Here is a 21495-nt window from a genome sequence, read left to right on the forward strand (position 1 = left end):
GTGTGCGTTCATACACCAAAGCTGTTTTCACAAACGTAGAAAGTCTAACTGTGTATTTCCTCCAGGTCCATCCCAAGAGCATGGGCTGTTTCAGATGTGGATGGAAGTAGGCACCAGATTCCAGAGGCGTCTGAGGGGCGTCGGTTTCATTAATTGTCCTTCTTAAACTTGCCGTTGTTGTAGGGCACCCAGTCCAGAATCAGCTGCCAGCCGGTGGCCCACACCAGTCCCACGGCGCCCGTGGCGCCCCACACGCCCGCCGTGGGAATCCAGATTTTGGCCAGCTCGCGGTAGCGACGGCCCAGGAACTTGCTCAGCGTCACAGTGCTGTCCTAACGTCTCAGCTTCGGTTTTATAAGATTCTGTCTTGAGACTGGCGTGTGACAGTGTGGGGAGCGTGGAGAGAACAGGTACAGGGAATTGGATGCTTGAAAGAACTGGAGAAAGTGAGTCATAGACTCAGAAGGAATGGGGGGGAGGGTCGGGGAGGGGACTGCTTAATCCAGACCTCGCCCTTCCTCGGTACATAGCCCACATTCAGCCCTGTTTCCTTCTTCCCTCCCCTCCTCCCTCCTTCTTCCAGAGCAGGTGGCACAAGTAGGAACCCGGTAAAAATGCATTGAATGAAATGGGACTGAAATTGCTGGATGCCGTCTTTCCTTCCCTCCCTTATTATATACCTACCGTATTCATTTCCTACGGCTGCCGTTAACAGAGGACCACAAACTGGGCGGCTTAAACCACGAAAATGTATCGTTTCCCATTTCTGGAAGCTGCGGGTCCGAGATCAAGGTGTCGGCAGGGCTGGTTCCTTCTGAGAGCCCGAGGAAGAATCTGACATGCCCCTTATCTAGCTCCTGGCAGGTTGCTGCTGTCCTTTGGCTTTCTTTGCTCGTAGAAGCATCACCCCAGTCTCTGCCTTTGTTTTCATATGACGTTCTCCCTGTGTGTGTCTGTGTCCAAATCTCTCTGTTTTATAAGGACTCCAAACGCAGTGGATCAGGGCCCACCTGCTCTAATAGGAGTTCATCTTAACTAATTACATCTATAGTGACCCTCTTCCAAATAAGGTCACCTGCTGAGGTACCAGGGCAAGGATTTCAACACATGGATTGGGCGGGGGAGGGGTGGCGCAGTGCAACCAGTGACACCTGCTGTGTGTATAGCGCTGTGCTAGATGCTGGGGCACGTAAGACAAGGAAGTCCTTGCCCTCTATTAGTTCATACTCTAGCGGGCAACTCAGGCCAGTAAACTGACCATCACAAAACAAAGTGCTATTTGAGTTTGGTACTCGATGCTAGAGGAGCGTAGATGGACCAGGAAGTTAGACGAGGCGTGCGCACGTGGGAGTGTGTGCACCGTCTGTGCTCCTGTGTTTGTGTAACCTTTGTCACCCCGATTGAGCAAAGACACAGGAGAGGTGACACACAGAGGACCATCTGGTCCTGCCCTCCCCCGCATAAACACCAGCTAAGGGGAGAGGACGTCCTGACTCTCAGGGGACTGGAGCACCGTCCCTCCTGGGCGGGCACCCCATCCATGCCCCTCTGGTGATGACCGGCACCCCAGGGATGCGTGAAAACCGGTTTGACAGTAGCTCCTGACTTCTAGAAAAGTCTGCAGCTCCAACGTCTCCAGCTGATAGTCTGCTGTTCAGTATCTACATGACCATGCCGGAGGACACTGCCAGGTTGGCCCTGCTCCAGCCTTGGCGGGTGCAGAGCAGCTCTGGAAGGAAGCTGGAACATGCCACAGGGGTGGGACGCCCAGGCAGACTCCGCTGCTGCCTAAAATGGCCTGTTGCAATGTTTCCTCCCCTTTGTCTTCTGTCAGGGGTTGAAAGCCACAGAATGGCCAGCATACAGTTCTGGCAGTCATTTGGACTCTTGGAGAAACCGCTCTACCTGTCTGTTCCATCTCCAGCCTGTGCCCCACAGGATGTCCACAGATACGTCCACAGCTGTAACGGCATCTGGCCAGTGCAGGACTTGGCTGTGGAGAGCTCGGCCAGCTCACTGCTTGCTTGGATCCAGGCCTCACATCCTGTCCCGGTATTTGGGGAAAAGTTCTGAGAGAAAGGGGCATGTCTGAGGCCCTCCCTAGCCGTGGTTAAGAGCACAGGCCTTAGAACCAGCTGGAACCCCAGAGCCACCGCCTGCCAGCTGTGACTTGGGGAAGCTTCTTACCTTCTCTGTGCCTCAGGTTTTTCACCTGTAAAATGAGGATAATACATTACTAGCATCTACCTCATAGGGTTCTTGTGAGGATTAAATTTGAATCCACAGAATGAGGCCGACATAGGTGTTCGCTGTTTGCTGTTATTGTTATTCAGGGACAAAAGCCAGAAAGGAGGAAATGATGCTGGGGACACATGAGCAAGTTGAAGTTCAGATCACTTGGAAGGCAGGGCTCCGTGAACTGGCTCATTTTCTACCTGTTAAAAGGGAACTCCACCTTCTAGAGCAGAGGGTCTCTGTTTTGGCTGCACTTCAGAATCAAAAAAGGAAATTTAAAGCATCCACACATTCAACCCACTAAATCAGAATTTCTGGGGTGTCGGTACTTTTTTAAACGCTCCCAGTTGATTCCAGTGTGCAACCCAGTTTGAGAACCACTTGCTCTGGCTTTTTCCTACTCAAAGACAGGTCCGGGGACCACCAGCCTTGGCATCACTTAGGAGCTTGTTAGAAACGCCTTGGCTCCCACCCCAGCCTGCTGAATGGAAACCTGCATTTTAACAGGGTCCCAGGTGGTCTGCAGCAGTGTTCACTGGAGAGGGCTCCTGAGAGAACAGTCCGCTCCCTGGGGGCTTCTAGAAGAAGCAGCTGTCCATGTATTAGATGACCAAGGACAGGTGGTACAGAGTCTGTGTGGATTTCAGAGACAGAGGTCCCTACCTTTCGTGGAGGCTGGCACGCTGTTGCTTTCTGGAAACTTAGAAAACAGATGCTATGTTTGTGCTGCATGGGGTGCTTGTCGGGGGCAGGGAGCTTCAGTCCCATGGTGGGCTAGGTGGATGGGCAGCCTCTCGGGTCCTCTGGATGCCCTGAATGTTCATAACTGGCTCAACTTGGAGGAAGAAAACGTGACTTTGAACGGGGACCCTGGAAGCGAAGGCCACTGTGATGCCTTTAAAAGGCCTCATCCTTTCTGCGTGCTGAGTTCCTGGGGTGAAGGGGAGCTGAGTGAGGAGCTGAGCTGGGCTGCCTTGGTGGCCGCAGTCTGAGTTTGTTCTCCTCGCGGTTTGGGCTGTCCCTGACCACACTTTGTCAGGAAACAGGAAGGAGGCACCCAAGGTGGACCCTCCATGCTCCCCCACCCGACTCCAGCCTTTACCTCCAAATGACATCTTTAGGTGTCACCCTCTCCCAATCCCACCCCCCACCCCAATCCCATCCCCCCACTGCCTCTACATGCCAGGCGCAGCAGATCTCAAGCAATGAAGTTTAACGGGAAGAGAAGGGAATTCAGAGCCCGAAGTCCTAAGTTTAAATTTCTGCCTCTTTCTGCTTGATCTTGGTCAAGTATCTCAGAGTGGAAAATAATTTATTTAATTTTAGCTGAAGAGGCCACATAGTATAGCAGTTAAAACTGGGGTTCTTGGAAGCAGGCTTCCTGGGTTCAAATCCATACTCCCTGGCAGAGTAACCGTGGGTCATTTACCTAATCTCTGGGTACCTCAGTTTCTTTATCTGTAAAATGGGGAGAACAGCAGTCCCTACCTCTTTGGCTTGTTAGGAAGATTTAATGAGTTGATTTGTGTCAAGTGCTTAGAACAGTAGCTGGAGACACAGAGTCAAGTACGTTAGTAAATGTTCTTTTTTTACCTTTACATTTGCATATTTAAAACTTTCCACTGTTCTTTTCAAAAAAAAATTGTAATCACAGTTTGGGTTCTAGTAACTGACTTTTAAGAGAAGCGTCTCTTGCCCAGTGACGTTTATAGTTCCTCACATTCAAACAACCTGTCGTTGCTTTTCAAATGCAGCAGCCCCCATTTTACAGGTGGGGAAACTGAGGCACAGAGAGGCCTACTGGCTTTTAAAGTAACACGTGCAGGGTCATCCAATCCAGTCAGGGAGTTGCAGAGCCACAATTCAGCCTGTTGTTCTTGGGACCAGGCCACCTCTGCCAGCTCAGCTGGCGTAGAGATGCGTTGACTACATGGGTGACCCAAACGCATTTGATTCTCAATTCATTGGTCCTTAAAGTAGTGATGGAACCCCCTCCTCCCCGTGAGAACTTGTAAATAGGCTGGCTCCTGCCTGCCTTTGGTAGGTGGTGACCACGGCGCTCCAGGCACACCTGGGTGAAGGATGCTGCTTGGTCCTGGGGCCCCTTCTATCCCAGCGGGCAGGATGCGGTGAAGGGGAGCAAGGATGATGGGGCACCCTGTGCAGGCCACTTCTCTTCTGGCTTCTCAGTTTCTCCCAGAAACTCACTCACCCCTCATGAGTCAGACAGAGCATCTTTAAACCAGGAACAGGATTGCTCAGGCCAGAGTTGGCACCTGAAATAGGCAAGTTACAGGAAGTTCTTCTGAGGGTTTAAGAGTTGGAAGATTGCTTCTTTGAGTTCTTCTCTGCCTAGGCACAGTGACCATCTGTAATTGTCTCCTCCATTCATTCTTGTCAGGAGTGGCCTGTTTGCGTTCATCCCCCCGGGTCTGTGTTATGAGCCCAATGGAGACACTGTCTGGCGGCCTCTTGCCATCCTCTTGCCAGAACCCTGACCAAGAATCAGTGTTCAAACAGGAATCAGGATGATTCCAGGTCTCTTTCCTAATTAGCAGGAAGCACAGAGCCAGTGAAAGCAAACAGGCAGCTTGGTAAGGCCAGGGTAGGGGCTGCCCATTTGGGGAAGGGTTGGCCACACTGATTGGTAGATCCCCTGGGCTTCTGTTGTGTCAGTTGGTTCCACAGCCTGGCACAGACCATGGCAGTAGTTGGCAGAGGGAATTATAGGCAGGGGTTAACTCATCCCCAAACCCCTTGATCACTAAGAGTAAAGAAGTAGATAGACTCACACTAAGCCCTTAGTTTTTGCAGATGGAACATTCTGGGTTTGACTTTTCAAGAGCAGCCTGGAAGTCCATTAACAAGGGACACTTGTAATCTTTCAGAGGAACAAATTTGAATCAGAGGAAGCCAGCCCCTCAGCTCACCAGTGAGCCCAGCCATCCCCTGAGCACAGCAGCTTTGTAATTCTGTAATCATCATTCCCAAAGAACCTTCATTCTAGGCCTGGTGGAGCCACTTGAAAATTTCATCTCATTTGGTAGGGAAATTGCATGCTAACATGACATTTAGAAATGAGGAGGCTGTCTTGGGACCTGTCCCTCAAACATGTTTTGTCACCACATAGACTGGCTCACAAATGGTACCCCTGCTTTCTCCCACATGCTACATTGGGTCTCTCTCATTCATAGGATGGTTAATCTCAGTTTAGCCTCTGGGCCTTGGCTCTCAGTAGGTTTTCTTTCATTTTACAGGATAGACAAGCTGGTGCCTGAAAAGAAATGTGACTTTTGAAAGGAATTAGCAGATACTACGGGAGTTCAGAGGCGGCTGATACCCAGTTATTCACGGTCATGAGGGAAAGGGGTTGAATGAGAAATAGAAATCCACACGTAATCTCCAGACCTCGCGTTAATCAATGGCCTTCTCTTCCACGACGCCTTTAACCTTCTTGGGCTGATTCGTGGCTCTCTTCAGAACTGAGATCCTGAGTGATCAGCACAAAAGAAATAATTTACCAACCCCTTTCTTTTTTTTTGGCAGTACGCGGGCCTCTCACTGTTGTGGCCTCTCCCGTTGCGGAGCACAGGCTCCGGATACGCAGGCTCAGCGGCCACAGCTCACGGGCCCAGCCGCTCCGCGGCATGTGGGATCTTCCCAGACCGGGGCATGAACCTGTGTCCCCTGCATCGGCAGGCGGACTCTCAACCACTGCGCCACCAGGGAAGCCCACCAACCCCTTTCTTAATGAGCATCTAGAGGAACTGAAATTCTTTTTTTTTTTTATGTATTATTATTACTGTTTTTGTTATTCACTCAGAGTAAAGTGTCATTTTTCTTGAGCAAGTGGCAAAATGAGCTTCTTCTGTGGGTTGGTTTGTTCATTGTTGTCTTATCGGAGACCAGCATATAACACAGTGATTTTCTTTTTTGCTAAAAAGAAAAAATATTATTGGGATTCAGGCCTAGATCGCATTGAAATAAAAACCAGGAGCCAGGAGAAGGAGGGTCAATTGCAATTGATAATTGAGTCTCCTTCCCCAGGATTTTAGGGTGTAACTCAATCCGAGGGGAAGGAATGATAAGTATCTTGTTGAGATAAAGCCTGGCCAAAAACAGCCCCTGGCAATTGCTACCATTTGTTATCTGATTAATGCACAAGGTACAGTCTTTCTTGAGCCTAAGAAACCCAGCTTGTCTTTTCGGTTGCGGTTGCGCTGTTGTTCCAGTTGAACTTGCGAAATAGCAATGTCCAAACCCACTGCAAACCTTGGGAGGTGGTGGTGCTTCTGATCTCAAGCTCTACGCAGTAGGATCCTGGGGAATCCCGCAGACCACAGCCACCAGTTTGGGGGCACCTTACTCAAGGCCTAGGGAAAGGATCCATTTGGGGAGTAAAAGCCAAGCCTGACTCAGAGGTGAAGTGTGCAGCCGGAGCTGCTACACCCACTTACGGGAACCAGAGCAACATCTGTTCTTCCTCTCTGGTACTGTCCTTGCCCTTGCCCTTGCCCTTGACCCAGGGTCCTTTAAAACCCAAGGCCTGTAGTCACTTGCCTCCTAAACTGTGGTAGGCAGCATGGCCCCACAGAAGATGTCCACATTCCAATCCCTGGAACCTGTGGCTGTGTTACCTTACAGGGCAGAAGGGACTTTGCTGGTGTGGTTAAGTGAAGGATTTTCAGATGGGAAGATTATCCTAGATTAGCTGGGTGAGTCCAGGGTGATCACAAGGGTGGTAAGAGGATCCAGAGACAGAGTGGCAGATGGAGATGAGATGCCGATAGAGGCAGAGGTCAGGGTGCTGTGAGGATGGGGCTCCCAGCCAAGGAATGCAAGTGGCCTCCAGAAGCTGGGAAAGGCACGAAAATGGATTCTCCCTTAGAGCCTCTGGGGAAAACTGTCAACACCTTAACTCTAGGACCTGTGACCTCCAGAACTGTAAGAGAATACACTGGTGTTGTCTTAAGCCACGGGTTTTGTGGTGATTGTTACCGCAGCAATAGGAAACTAACACAAAAGCTCCCACCTACGTCCAGGGTCCGAGGGAAGCCTGGGAGACGCTGATGTCGGGAAAGCAGAATCTAGCAGCAGTAGTGCGAGTGTGGAAAGTGGCAGTAACGATGATGAAGGTGCTGTGATGCTGCCCTCTTCAGAGATTGTTTTGAGCGTAAAGCGAGGTACCATGAAAATGCCCAATAAATCTAAGTTGTGAACCAGCAGCCCTGATTGGCCGAGGCATTGGCTCGTCATAGCTCATGGCCCTTCAGGGACAGGCCAAGAAGGTAGAGCCCAGATCCTTTCATTTGTAAGCATCTCTTCTATGACCGTACATACCACCTGAAATTCACATCAGAGCACATTTGTGTTGATGGGTTCCCATAGGTGGGAGTTACTACCACTGTGTTTAGTCAATATATTAAAAAAAAAAAAAAGAACTGAATACATACTGGGAGTTTGTGTTGTATTTGTCACGATTTTCCTTCACAATTATATAATACTTCCAGTGTTCTCTAAGTACCTTCACAGGGGCTAGCTTCACTGAAACTCACGATTCTTTGAGGGTCGGCAGGGTAGGTATCATCTCCCGTGTTGTAGATGCCAAGAGAAGGAAGCTCCGAAGGCAAGCTCTTAATACACGACTGAGATGAGGCTAAACTTGAACATTTAGCCCAGAGAGGGGAGCGGATTGTGCTGGTTAAGAGCAGACAGTCCTGCCAGTCAGTAGCTGGGTGACCTTAGGCAAGTTACTTGACCTCCCTGTGCTTCAGTTTCCTATCCGTCAGTATAGGGATGATCCTAGTACATACCTCATAGGTTTGTTGTGAGGTCTAAGTGATCATACAGCCATATAATGCTTAGAGTAATGCCAGGCACATAGTAGGGTGTGTGGTTGTGTCTCAACGGCCATAGCACCAGCTACACAACCATAGCCAGAGTCAGCCGACCGCATAGTTCAGTGCTCAATTTCCATGACTGCCCGCATACTACAAGCCAAAAGCATCCCAAACCATCCCATTCTGCTTGAACATTCCAAAGTGCTCAATTAAGTTGGTGCCTGAAGCTCTAGACCAGAGGTCCACGAACGTTTTCCAGACAGTCAGAATTTCAGGTCTCTGTTGCAGTGACTCACCTCTGCCCTTGTAGTCTGAACACAGCTGTTGACAACATGTAAATGAATGGACACGGCTGGATTTGGTCCACAGGCGACCTCTGCTTTAGACAATGCTGAGAGCCAGAAATCCCAAATTCAAGCCCCAGCCTTCCCACCATACAAGGGCGTTCTGTAGCAAGTCATGAAGACTCCAGGACTCAGGTCCTTCACCTCTAAAAATAGGAAGCACAGTGGTGATTCTTTCAGGAGAAGGGTGAGCCGACGAGAGCGTTTGTAAACTGTAGAGGACTGAGCCTCATTTGGTTGTCAGTATTTTGTTGCTGATGTACAGTTGTGGTCCAGGCCACCTGTGGCGGATGAAGCATGCACGTGCACTTGGTAGAAAATGTTGGGTGTTGGCCGACCAGCTCTCCGGTCTGCAAATGCATGGTGAAATCAGGAAAGGGCTATTTGATTTCAATTACGTTCATCTTTTGGGATATGAGAGTAGCACCAGCCTCTCAAAAGCCTCCCTTTCCTGCCATGAGATATTTCTCAAGAAACAATGCTTTCATTTTAGCCGCAATTGATCTCCATTCTGGAAATTGCAAATGAGCAAAATGACCGTGATGAATGGGGGCTCGGGAGAAACACAAGGCTCCGTCCGGCTCAGTGTCGCAGGCTGGAGAAGGGAAACCTGGAGGCTTTATCGGGGGAAGATCGGTGGCAAGTGAATTGCCGAGCTGAATTACAGGACGGTTGGTGAATAAATGCACTGTGCTGAGCAACGATGTATCTCATTAAGATGCCCTCAGTTTTGGCCCCAATACTATGGGAATTGTCAGAGCGATTATGTGCAAACCTCAGTTTTGAGGTTTGAAAAGCGGTCAGGCATAATTGGCAGGAGAAGAAAAAGAAGGGAGAGGGTTCGAAACAATAGGTGTGAAATGGCTGTTGCAGCAAAGAAGACAGGGATGTAAAGAGGCACGTTGATCACTCAAGACTCAGTGTGTGTGGTCTCAGGGTCACACTCGGGCCACGTGGACCGTGCATTTGGTGCCCTTAACAGGCCTTCTGGGAATCAAAGCGGTTTGCTCTGTAGAAAGTTTCAAGTGCACTGGGGACACGTTTATTGAATGAATGAATGACTGGTGCTGGCCACATGATTGTCAGATAAGTGAGTGAAGGAGGGAAGGAAGGAATGAACAAATTTATAAACCAATACTTCACATAAAATGAAATGATAATAGTACCTACCATTGTATGACTGGTGGGAGAATTAAATGGGAGAATGCATCTGAACCTGCAGCACAGTGCCTGGCAGGAGCAGGCACTCAGTTTCAGCTGGTTCTGTTATGTTTCAGCCATAAAAAGATGCCACAGACTGGGTGGCTTCAACAACAGACATTTATTTCTCAGTTCTGGAAGTGCAAGGTTAAGGTGCAGGCAAGGTTGATGTCTGGTGAGGTCTCTCTTCCTGCCATGCAGACAGCCACCTACATGCTATGTCCTCATGTGGCCTCTTCTCAGAGAGATCTCTGGGGTCTCTTCCTCTTCTTCTAAGGACACCAATCCTGTTGGATTAGGGTCCCACCCTTATGACCTCATTTAAAATTAATTATCTCCTTAAAAGCCCTGTCTCCAGTTATAGTCCCGCTGGGTGGGGGGAGTTAGGGCTTCAACATATGAATTTAGGGAGGGCACAGTTCTATAACACTCGGTAAAGAATCAAACCTTGCTTTTAAAAGCCTAACCTTGTCACTAAGCAGCTACACTGGAATAATCTTTTCCTGGGGAGAGAAATTGGAAATGTCCCAATGTTCTGGAAAATTGGGTGGATTTCCCACAGCGTACGTCCTTCCACATGGGGGTGTCTGTCTCGTGCTCTTCAAAGACCCCAGCAGTCATCCTTTTACTCCCCACTGTTAGACAAATGGGCAGCTCACTCATGCTTTTTTTTTCCTTAAAAAAAGCGAAATACCTGACCCTCTCTAAGGCTTCTGTAAAACACGTGCTCTGGGAGAGGAAGTCGACGTCGTGAACCCACTATTCTGTGTTAGAGAGAGCGCTAACTAGATCTCATTTCTTTTTCTATTTTCGTTTTCGTCTCCAAATCTGCCTGGAAGACAGCGAAAGCTCATTAATTTGAACCCTGCTCATTTAGAATATGTTACATTTCCTCCAAGTTCACTGTGAAGTAGGAATTTGTGAAGCAAATTAATTGTGTGAACATAATTAGAAAAGAGGAGTCGTGTAGAGCTGGGAGGTACCTGGAGGTGATCCAGTCCTTTTTCCCTTGGTGGCTTTTTCTTTTCAGTTGAAGGAATTGAGGCCCAGCAGGCAGACCTGGCTCCTCCAAGCTCACACAGTGGGACTGTTTCCCTTCCTTTAGGACCCCAGCCTAATTCACGGAGTCTTGTTTGTTTGTGAAAGACACAGGCGCTTTACCACTATGGGTTCCTTTTACTATATGGATTTCACATATTAAAAGTACATTTAAAAAAATATTCTGCATTTCAAGTTTTCCACTAATTATGACTGGCCTTCTCCCAAGTTAGCTTGAGCTATTTTGGTGAGGTTTTATAGTTATTTAATAAGAAAAGGCTTTTTAAGAACCTCATAAAACCTTCTGTACCATTCATTCTAACCAACACTCCCTCTTACAATTATGTCACTAACAACTTCTTTTTAAAGGGCCAGAACTTTTGTCTATTCATGTTAACCTTAAAAGCAGCATTCACCGAACCCCTGAGAAACAAGAAGTGTAATACTTCATAGGATTGGGGCAGAGCAAATGAAATAATGCACGTGAAAGGGTTCTGTACATTTGGGAAGCATATACAAATGCTTTATGTTTTCCTTTATTGCCATCTCTGGTCTGGGCAGCGCCCCAAAGAATGGTCGAAATACGTTTGTGGATGTAAAGGCGGAATTTCTGTGGAGATTCCCCAGGGAATGGGCTGTTTTTCCATGGGATTTAAACAAATAAATGACATGCCTATTTATTAACTTAAATCAAACTGTAACTGCCACAAGGCCTGGAATGTTCTCACCAGCACATCAGCACGTCCTCTCCCTGGAGTCAGACCAATTAGGGCACCAGACAGCAATCAACAGCTTATTTAGTGAGCCCAGGTTCAGAGTACCGGCGAGGTGGACAAAATTACAATGTGTTCCTTAGCCTTGGGACTTGAGGAATTCTCTGCACAGCCGTGGTCAACAAGAGTGGGGCACTCCCCGTATTTGGGGGAGCTTCTGAATCTCTCCTTCTTGGGTATTTAATGCGTCTTTAAGTCCATTTTGGGGATTGTGGAAGATGAAGGGTTATTCCCTTATTCGTAAGGCCAGTTCTGTACTTGGTAGGATGATGAGGGTGATGGTGGTGATGATGATATAGCGGCGGTGGTGGTGGTCATAGCAGCAGTAGTAGTTGTTGTTAACATTTCTTGCACACTCACTCTGTGTGCCAGGCACTGTTCTGGTGCTTTGCACACATTATTTGAATCATCACAACCCTGTAATGTAGAAAGTCGGTTTGACAGATGATGATGACAAGGCTCAGAGAGGTTAAGAACTTGCCTTAGGTCACACAGCTGGCAGGTGACAGCAATGAGAAGTTAACCCTGGCCGTCTCGTGCCCTTTCACTGCCTCCTGGCATAGTGCTCTGTCTCCACCTGCCAAGGCTCTTAACGAGTCCTCTGTCTCCACCTGCCAAGGCTCTTAACGAGTCCCAGGACACACGCTGCTCCCGTACGGTGACTCAGAGGCCCGGGAGCAGTGTGTGTCAGGGCCCCGACATTAAGCCTGAGGTCAGGAGACAGCAGTTCTCTTGCTTAATCCCAAATGTCCTATTTCTCCTGTGTTTCCTTTAGGGGGCCTTATCTTCAGTTGACAAGCGCTGACAGGTGGCCCCTCACCTCACGGAGCCCACTGACCACACGAGCCTAGACTGTCTCTTTAGGGTTCAGTTTTTCGCATTCAAGAAAAGACAAAGGGCAAAAGATTTCTGTTTTCAGCTGCCAGGGTCCCAGCGTGGGCCTCTCAAAGCTTGCTGAATTTGGAAGCATTTCTGGTTTCCTTCTCAGAAAGCAGTAATTTGACTTTGGGCCACCGGTGCTCAGTGAAATGAGCCTGTTATCAAGGGTAATGTGGTGTTGAGTTCCTCTGACGGAAGAGGGTCAGCACCAGATATAATAAGTAGCACCGTTTCAGCTGAGCTGGCTTCTCCCTCCCTCTTCAGCCTCATCTTGGGCCCCTCGTTCCCTTCCCATCATTACAGGACCTGGTTCAGTTCCTCTGTTGCACTTGTTTCCCGTGCCAGCAGGCCTTTGTACATGCTGTTCCCACTGCCTAGGAAGCTTTCTCCTCTCCTCACCTCAACTTGGTTAACTCCTGCTCGGCCCTAGGACCTGTTACGTGTTCCCCTAGCTCCTTTACTTCTCCTTTTAAGCCCTTTACCTGTTGTAATTATTTTATTTTATTTTTGTCACTTAAGTGCTGTCTTCCCCATTGGATGCTAAGGTCCGTGCTGGCTGCCTCTGTGCCTGCTTTATGGCTAACGTAGCTCCTGAAACATGGTGGCCACTGGGTAGATGGGGTGAGAATGGGGTGCCCCAAGCTTCAAAAAGAGCTGGGTCTTCTGGTCAGTCTATACAGTAACTCCTTTTCCATCCATCCGAGATCCCAGGTCTAGAATGGCCAATAGAAAAGGGGTTAAGATGAGAACTCTAGACCCAGGCTGTCCGGGTTTGTATCCCAGCCTTGCCTCTTACTAGCTATATTTTTCTATTGCCGTGTAACAAATTACCACAAAGTTAGCATTTTATAGCAACTCACATTTATTATCCCAGTTTCCATGGTACAGGAGTCTGGGCAGGCTCAGCTGGATGCTGTGCTCAGGGTCTCACCAGGCTGCAATCCAGGTGTTGGCCAGGGCTACAGTCCATGTGAGGGTCAGGTCCCCTTCCAAGCTCTCGTGGTTTTTGGCAGAATTCATTTTCTTTTAGCTGTAAAAATCACAGCAGCTTTGTTTTTCTAGGCCAGCAGGAGAGTCTCTCTGAGTTTAGAGAAAGTCTAAGCCCTCTTTAGAATGCTCAAAGAGGATGGGGCCTGATAAGGTCAGGCCCATCCAGCATCACTTCCTTTTAGATTAACACACAGTCAACTGATTAAGGACCTTAACATCTGCAAAATCCCTTTGCCTTGTAATGTAACATAATCATGGAAGTGATATCGTATTCCCAGGTCCTTTCTGTGCTCAAGGGGAGAGGATTATACAGGGCATCTATATCGGGGGGCCAGAAATCACAGGGACCATCTTAGAACTCTATTCGTCTAGCTGTGTGGCCTTGAGTAGGTTGCTTAACCTCTCTGTTGCCACTCTTGCATCATCTATCAAGTAGGAATAATGGTAGCACCCACTTCATAGGGCTTGTTATGAAGATTAAATGAGTTAATTTATGTTAAACGCTGAAAGCGATTCCTGGCAGGTGGTGAGTATTCAGTAAATGTTAGCCGTTACAGCCATAAAGATGACGATAATCCCCAAGCAAGCCAGTGGGATCCAAGGTTAAAAATCCAACCCACCAACTGGCTGGAAAATGAAACCTGAGCAGCCAGGCTGAAGGGGAAAGAAGAGACTGGAGACTGTCAATGAGCTTGGTAAATAGGCCATGCTAAAATGAAAGCTGACAGCTTCCATGCCACGGGGCGAACATGGGTGAAGCAGATGGAAAGCTATATCAAATTACTAAAGCAAATTGGATATAAGTGGGTGCACGTGCCCCCCATTTTAGTTCCTTTCATTAAGCATCTCTTCTCAAGACAAAGAGTAATGCTATCTCTCCAGAAAGCTTAAAATCCCTTACATCGGGAATTTAAAAAAAAATTTTTTTTAAGTCTTTATTGAATTTGTTACAATATTGCTTCTGTTTTATGTTTTGGTTTTTTTCTTTTTTTTTTGGCTCTGAGGCATGTGGGATCTTAGCTCCCCGACCAGGGATCAAACACGCACCCCCTGCATTGGAAGGTGAAGTCTTAACCCCTGGAGCACCAGGGAAGTCCCTACATCAGGCATTTAATCAAGGCTGACACCCCAAATGTGAATAGATGAACATAACTGGATATTTGGGCAACTTTTGTAAGCAGCTGCACCCCCAAATTTAGGTTTGACCTAAAAGAAGGCTTTCTCCTGAAACAGGATCCCAGTTGGTTCAGTTTAAAAATAAGGGTCCCTCGTCACCCTGGTGAGACCTACCACCACGTGAACCGGTATTGTGAGATGGGGCGGGAGGGAGGCTGCTGCGGAAACCTGCTCTGTGATGCGTGCGTTTTGCTGGGTAGCGTTAAGAATTGATTTGTTGCTCCGTCTGGGATGCTGTTAACCAAATGTGGGCAGACGCAGCGAGGTGAGTCAATGAAACAAGTTCATGGTGGCATATTTATGCATAGCGGCGGGCAGGGAGAGGAAGATGACGCAGCATCTGTCCTTGGAAGGAAGTCACTTCATTGAAATCCCTCTGTTGGATCACCCAGGGCAAGTCATTCACTCTCTTTAGATCGTGTACGTTACATCTGATAATTCAACTCAAGTACTATTGACGGTGGTGGTGGACACCTCTGGCACTCTGCCCACACCCCCTCGCATCCCCTTATGGTTTCCGGGCACCCATCCTGCAGCTTCTACATGCTTTGTTTGTTTCTTTAAAAAAAAAAAATTATTTATTTATTTATTTTTGGCTGTGCTGGGTCTTCGTTGCTGCGCGTGGACTTTCTCTAGTTGCGTCGAGTGGGGTCTACTCTTTGTTGCGGTGAGCGGGCTTCTCATTGCGGTGGCTTCTCTTGTTGCGGAGCACGGGCTCTAGGCGCGCTGGCTTCAGTAGTTGTGGCACATGGGCTCAGTAGTTGTGGCTCATGGGCTCTAAAGCGCAGGCTCAGTAGCTGTGGCTTGTGCGCTTACTTGCTCCACGGCATGTGGGATCTTCCCGGACCAGGGCTCGAACCCGTGTCCCCTGCATTGGCAGGCGGATTCTTAACCACTGTGCCACCAGGGAAGTCCCTACGTGCTTTGTTTCTAATGGCTGCACCTGCGACTTGCTTCTGAGGCTGCATTTGGGCTCCTGGAGTTTCTTCTTCCTATGCACAGAGACAGGGGAGAATCCAGGATTTACCTCTTCCTGGGCAGCCCTTAGCCCGGCTCCATCATCCCAAGGTGGGACAAACTCAGAAGAGTGAAGTTATGCTCCTGAGGTCCCTATGGGATCCAGTTGAAGACTGGCATTAAGCCTGAAATTACATCCTTGCTGGGCTTCTTCACTCCCCTATCCTACTCCCAGGACCAGCAACATAATTTGCAGGGCTCCTTGTTAAAATATTATTAAAAATCAAGATCTCAGGATGGTGACAGCAGAACGTTACACCCAGCATGAGACCCTTGTGATTGGCAGGCCCTGTGTGACTTCACAGGTAACACACCTGCGTAGCTGGCCCTGCCTGTTCCCTCCACTTTGCTGGGAGCATCCCTTATTAAGTCACTTGCACATGAATTCTTGTCTCGTGCTCTGCTCTGGATGGATTCTAAGATGAATACGGCACCAAGCCTTCCCTTGAGGAGCCGGGGGAAGACAAATGAAGGCACGGATCATTATATCACACATCAGACCATGAGGCAAAGCCCGATCCTGGAGGTACCCGCAGTGAGCAATGTGGGAAGCCAAATGCTGTCTGTGAGTTCATGAGGGCTCCTGGGTCCAGGCTAGGATTCTTTCATCTGCCCTGGAAACATGCTGTGTGCCCCAAATGCTGGACAGATAGAATTGGGGTTGATGGTGTGGGAGAGGGGATAGGAGATGACTTCAGAAAGGAGGCACAGCGTGAGCGGCGGTGTAGAAGTGGGACCTCTGTTTACTGAGCAGTGGCCTACTGTGTCTGTGTGCTCAGTGCAGAAGGTTTGAATTTAAAATGACCCAATCCCTGCCCCCAGGTTGCTCCTGAGAAATGCTTACAATCAGCTCAAGTTGAATTCTGTGCAAGGGAAGTGCTAAGCTGAAGTGGGCGAGAGGAAGTACTAGATATGAGAAGGAGTCTGGTCTTCCAAGAAATTACCATTAGGCATTATGAGTCCTAGAGATTCACATCAAAGAAAATATTCCCTAACTGTGAAATCTCGGAAATTGACAAGCTGTTGGGATTCATTTGGGGGGAGATGAGGGGAAGCCTCTGGAAACTACTCCATGTAATTGGTTGCCTAGTCCACTCAGTTTGGTTCCCTAAGTCTAACTCATCAGTTTGCTCAGATTGAAAGTGTTAAATCCTCTTCCAAGTTTGTTGAACTCGTACTTGAAATGACTCCAGGTCCCTGAGTTGCCCTTCAGCTGCATCCCAACCTGGGCTGGTGATGGTGCTCTGCAGACAACACCCACTCTTTCCTGCTCCTCTCCAGGGAGCCCACAAACACCCTACCAGTTTCCCAGAACACTGAAGCAATTGTTGAAATGAAGGAGTCTCCGCCACCGAAGCCAGGAAATGCAGGCACTGGCTGTGGTCCTCCCAGGGAGGGCGGGAAGGGGAGGTGGTATTGAAATGCCTGTGGTTCTGTGGGGCCCTGGGAAACTCTTTTCTTTATCATCGACTTTGTCAGACTGAGGCCATCCCTCATTTTTCACAGCATGCCTACGGGCAGGGCGGATGATAGCTCTTCCACTGGGAATAAGGGCATAAATGTCATAAAAGCCACGGGGCTTTGCCAGGAAGTGGAGGTGGGGACTTCTGCTGCTTTATGTTGTGCTGTTTTTCTAATACTCGAAATATGTAGCTGCTCCGATGTGAGCACCCAGTCATCATGGCTCATGATTCTTCCTTGGCAAATGTCCCATTTGGGGCAGTAATTCACAATTTCTTCACTGCCTTCTATTAAGCAGTTAAAGGAAGGCACAGATTATTCTTATGGATATATATAATCAGGTGGTTTTTAATTACTTAGTGGTGTTGGGAGAGGGAGAGAACAGTGAGGGGAAGAGCCTGACGGTTTCCTCTCTTCCTCTGCTGTTTTAATTTGGATTTATTTTTTTCCCCGAGGCTTCAGAAGCATCTTTGAATGTGGCTGTGCACAGTGGGGCCCCTGCCAGCCTCAGGCCACATCTTAGGGTCCTATTTCCCAGGAGGTTTCTTCTAGCCCTTCTGACACTCCAGCTTCTCCTGTCACCTGACTGTTGCCTCTGCCTGTAGCATCCTCCACAGTCTCAGATCCACTTACCGTGGCTTCCTCAGGAAAGCTTTCTCTGGTGCCCCCAACTAGCTTAGGTCCCCTCATCATAGGCTCTCACTATGCCCTTTGCTTTTCTTTTAGAGCACTCCATTCATTCAACAAATCTTTATTGAATACCTACTATGTGGCAGGCTCTGTTCTAGGCACTAGTGACAGATCAGTGAACAAAAAACAGACACAAACCCCTGTCCTCATGGAGCTTGTATATTCTAAATTCATTGAGATTGTGATGATGAATAATTATTCGGCAGTTAGTTTATTGACGTGTCTTCCCCACTAGCCTGGAAGCTCCATGAGGACCGAGCCATATCTGCCTTAACCAGAGTCCTCGTCCTGCCAAGGGCCATGGAGACATGCGGTAGGACCTCAGGGAACGCAAGGCGGCCCTTTGATCATCTCGGCTCCCCGAGGTGGTGGTGTCTTCCCTTAGAATCCAGACCTCATCATGTGGAATTAGCTTCTCTGGAGTGGATTACAGCCCATGAGAGGGAATGTAAGGGAAGAGGGGTCAGCTCAGTCATGGGTCTTCCAGAACCCCAGGGGTCTCCTCTCTCCGTCCTCTGTAATGCACCCCGCAAATCTTGCACCATTTTGAAATCTCTATTTAGCTTCTGTGTAGTTGTGCAACTTCTTGGGGGTCACTGAATTTTATGGCAGATCTGTATTTGCTGGGTGATCATGACGGACCCTCTAGTTGCCCCAAGGCCACCTCATTCAGGTGTCGCGAGACCCCTCGTGTTTTGAAGTTGGTTGGGCAATGTCTATTTCAGCACCTTTGGTTTGAACCCACGCCTGGCTGCTTCCTTCTGAGCTGTCTTCACTTCAGGCATTAACCTCCTAAAAGCCCACCCGGAAACTTCCACTGAAAAATGGATCATCCCCTTCCTCAACAAGATGTGTTTGCTCCGTTTATCTCATGGGGCGGTTTATGTGACCACGTGTTCATTATGCAGTCATTCATAACGTAGGGGAAGGGGCAGGGCCAGGACTGGACAGAGGCACGCAAGGCTCCTGGGTTGCAAAAGGTCAGGCAGCTCTCAGGGCTGGGCAAGTGCAGGACAAGTGCAGGTGCACAGATCTGGCCCTGGGAGGGAGAGTAGGAGGGTATGTGGGTGTGAATGAAGGCATGAAGGCCCTTGTCTCTGGTGCAGCAGTGGAAGTGAAATCCTGCCTGGTCTCTATAGCTAACTCCACCCACTTGTAGATGTCACTGATCACAAAAGCCTTTCATTAGGTGATCCCAACGCCAGATGTGAGCGCAGGGTAACACATTGAGGGGCCTTAACACAGCCTTTCCTGATCCCCCCCACCATGTCTGTGCTTTGTATGTTGCAAAGCCTGTGAAAGACAGTGTAAAGAAGGGAGAGGGCCAGAATCTCCACCTTTTCAGGAATAAAAAGTACATATTTGCTCTTAAATGATCATTTACAGGCCCCTTCCATCGCAAATGCTACCTGGTCACCTGGCGGCACGTGTCCAAGGCTTCTAATCTTTTAATACATGCCTAGACTCTTAAAAGGACTGTGATTGCCAGTTGTCTTACAAGCAATCATCTCATCACAGGGTGGTTTGGGAGGAGAGTTCAGGAGGCAGAAAACGGCACGAACACCTGGCAAATCCAATTCAGCTGGATAATGTCTTTGAACCAGACAAAAAGTGACTGCGTTGACAGCTCCGCGTTTCCAGACATTTGGTGGGTTGATATAGCCATAGGAAACGTCTGTGGCCACATCTGCTGTCGCAGACCTTATCTGAGTGTTATGAATCCCATTTCTCGCTTCTAATCGGGGAGGAGTTCATCAGTGCGGCTTTCATCTGAAGAAGTGACGTAGGGAGCCCAGTGGTTGCACATGTGGAGTCATGGCTCAGTAATCACTAGTGGAGAAGTAACTGCTGCTGGTCAAGTCTTCTGTGTTCAACAGATCCCAGCAGGCTAACACGTGACACAGCCTGGGCGAGCATCATTCCCATTTGGCCCCGTGGTGGTTTTCATTCCAGGCAGGATGGGCTGGACCAAGTATAATTTAATAACTGATAGTAATATAGCTAATGCTGACTGTGGGTTATGTGCTAAGAGCTTTACATGAAGTTCTATTATGGATTGTAACCGTGATCACTCCCATTTTACAGATGTAGTCACTGAGGTCGAGGGAGCTTGGTGACTGATCTTGGGTTGTACAAGAGAGCATTGGTGGAGTCGGTATCCAAATCCAGGTCGTCGGCCATCCTATATCCTCATCTTTGTGTTGTTCAGTGTTCTCAGTGTTGACTTCTCCACCCAGTCCTGCCACCTTCTTCTTTAACCAGACTGAGTTTCTCTCTGGCTCACATAAACATCACGGGCCACCCCTTCCTTTCCAGAGGACAGTGGAGGCCTGGAGAGTGGAGACCAAACCAGAGAAACACCCTGGGTCTTAGTCCTTTGCACAATTCTGTACGTTTGTTCTCTGTGTTCTCTCTGCCAGCTTGACGTGCTCCTCTAAAAGTCCTTGGCCCTTTGGGCATGCTTCAGTATTCTCCATCTCTGTGGCACCTTTTATGACCAATTCAGGTAAAGAGGCAAGAAGGAGCACCCTCTTTCCTTCTCTAACCCTTGTTTTGTGTGTGTGTGTGTGTGTGTGTGTGCCATTTATTTAATTAGTGGCATTGTATAAGAATCTGAACCTGAATCTTGGCTCTGCCACTTACCAGCTGTGTGACCTTGGGCAAGTTACTTAACCTCTCTGTGCTTCAGTTTCTTCATCTGTAGAATGATGGTGGTATTAGCAGTAGATGTGGAGTGAAGGTGAACCATATGCCTGGATTTGAACTACCATACTCCCTAATGGAGGTGGGATGGGAAAGGGTGATCAGCACCCAATGGCTGCTCAAATTACCAGCACCTTGGGGCGGGGGGCGGTTGGAATTGGGTGGAGCATGGTGTGAAGTTGGGGTTGGGGTGACATAGAAAATCAGCTGACACATCTGCCAGGAATCCCCTTCTATTGGCCTGGCCAGTTTGCAGAGGAAGAGCTGTAGGAATTTGTCTCCAGTTCTCTTCCTGTATTACTGTGATGGAAATCTCCACTGAATATGTGAGGGAAGAGTTTCTTTATCTGCACAGGTCCAGGTCCTGCAATTCCTTTTGTTCCCTGTAACCTTATTTTCTTTAGTTTTCAGCTTTTTTCCTCCCTTCTTTCTAAAACCAGAAAGGTATCAGCAGTCTTCAAAGAGTGGTGGCTTTGAGCTTAGCAGATCTCAAATATCAACGGCAGGCACAGATCCAAAGAGCTGTGTACATGCCTTTTCTCCTGGCGCTCAAGCTGAGCATGTCTTTTCTAGAAATGTCAGTCTGGGAGTGGAAAGCTTGAAAATGTCAGTGTAAAGTGCATTTCCTGGTCTTGTTACTCTAGATGCTCCTTGGCTTCGTGACTTTCAGGGACCGGGGTTCTCAGAGCTACATCTGGCTTCCCATGACCTTTGTAGGAATTTTATGCCATCCTGGGGTCCCTGGGACGTGTGGCAGTAACTTCTGACTTTTGCACTTTGAGATACAGGTTTGGAGTCCCATATCCTATATCGCCGTTTTTGGTATCAGTTGACATGGTTTGGACTATAGTAGGATATACTTGTATATTACAGTTTGAAAATTAATATGACAAAATATTTTAAAGCAGCTGGTCACAGCACAGAGATTGAATATTCATAGCATTATTCATAAAGGCTTTAAACTGGACACAATGCAAATGCCTACAAACGTGTGAATGGATATATAAAATGTGGTATATCCGTGCAATGGAGTACTACTCGGCAATTAAAAAGGAGCAAGTACTGATATAAGCAATAACAAGGATGAATCTCAACAACATTATGCCAAGTGAAGGAAGCTGGACTCAAAAGACTACAGAGTGTCTAATT

At 48.2% G+C, this 21495-nt stretch overlaps 2 protein-coding genes across 7 annotated transcripts in view; one reads left to right on the top strand and one right to left on the bottom strand.

The window, feature by feature from the left end:
* CHST11 (carbohydrate sulfotransferase 11) overlaps window positions 1–21495 on the top strand; it is a 286641-nt gene that overhangs the window by 142286 nt on the left and 122860 nt on the right. The gene's annotated exons all lie outside the window — the stretch shown is intronic.
* LOC105747975 (cytochrome b-c1 complex subunit 10-like) lies at window positions 150–3003 on the bottom strand. The gene is made up of 2 exons (XM_033427529.1): window positions 2899–3003; window positions 150–332 (listed from the first exon to the last, which is right to left on the bottom strand). Exons 1-2 carry the CDS (start codon window positions 3001–3003, stop codon window positions 150–152), a joined length of 288 nt encoding a protein of 95 aa, XP_033283420.1.

This window comes from Orcinus orca, chromosome 11, assembly GCF_937001465.1.
Source record: "Orcinus orca chromosome 11, mOrcOrc1.1, whole genome shotgun sequence".
Lineage (NCBI taxonomy): Eukaryota > Metazoa > Chordata > Mammalia > Artiodactyla > Delphinidae > Orcinus > Orcinus orca.

Bases quoted from the DNA above. Each gene is read 5' to 3' on its own strand.
- LOC105747975 (XM_033427529.1), bottom strand. From the start codon at position 3,003: ATGGGACTGAAGCTCCCTGCCCCCGACAAGCACCCCATGCAGCACAAA. The intron at 333-2,898 runs GTAGGGACCTCT...CTGAGACGTTAG, and splicing joins CGTGCCAGCCTCCACGAAAG to GACAGCACTGTGACGCTGAG.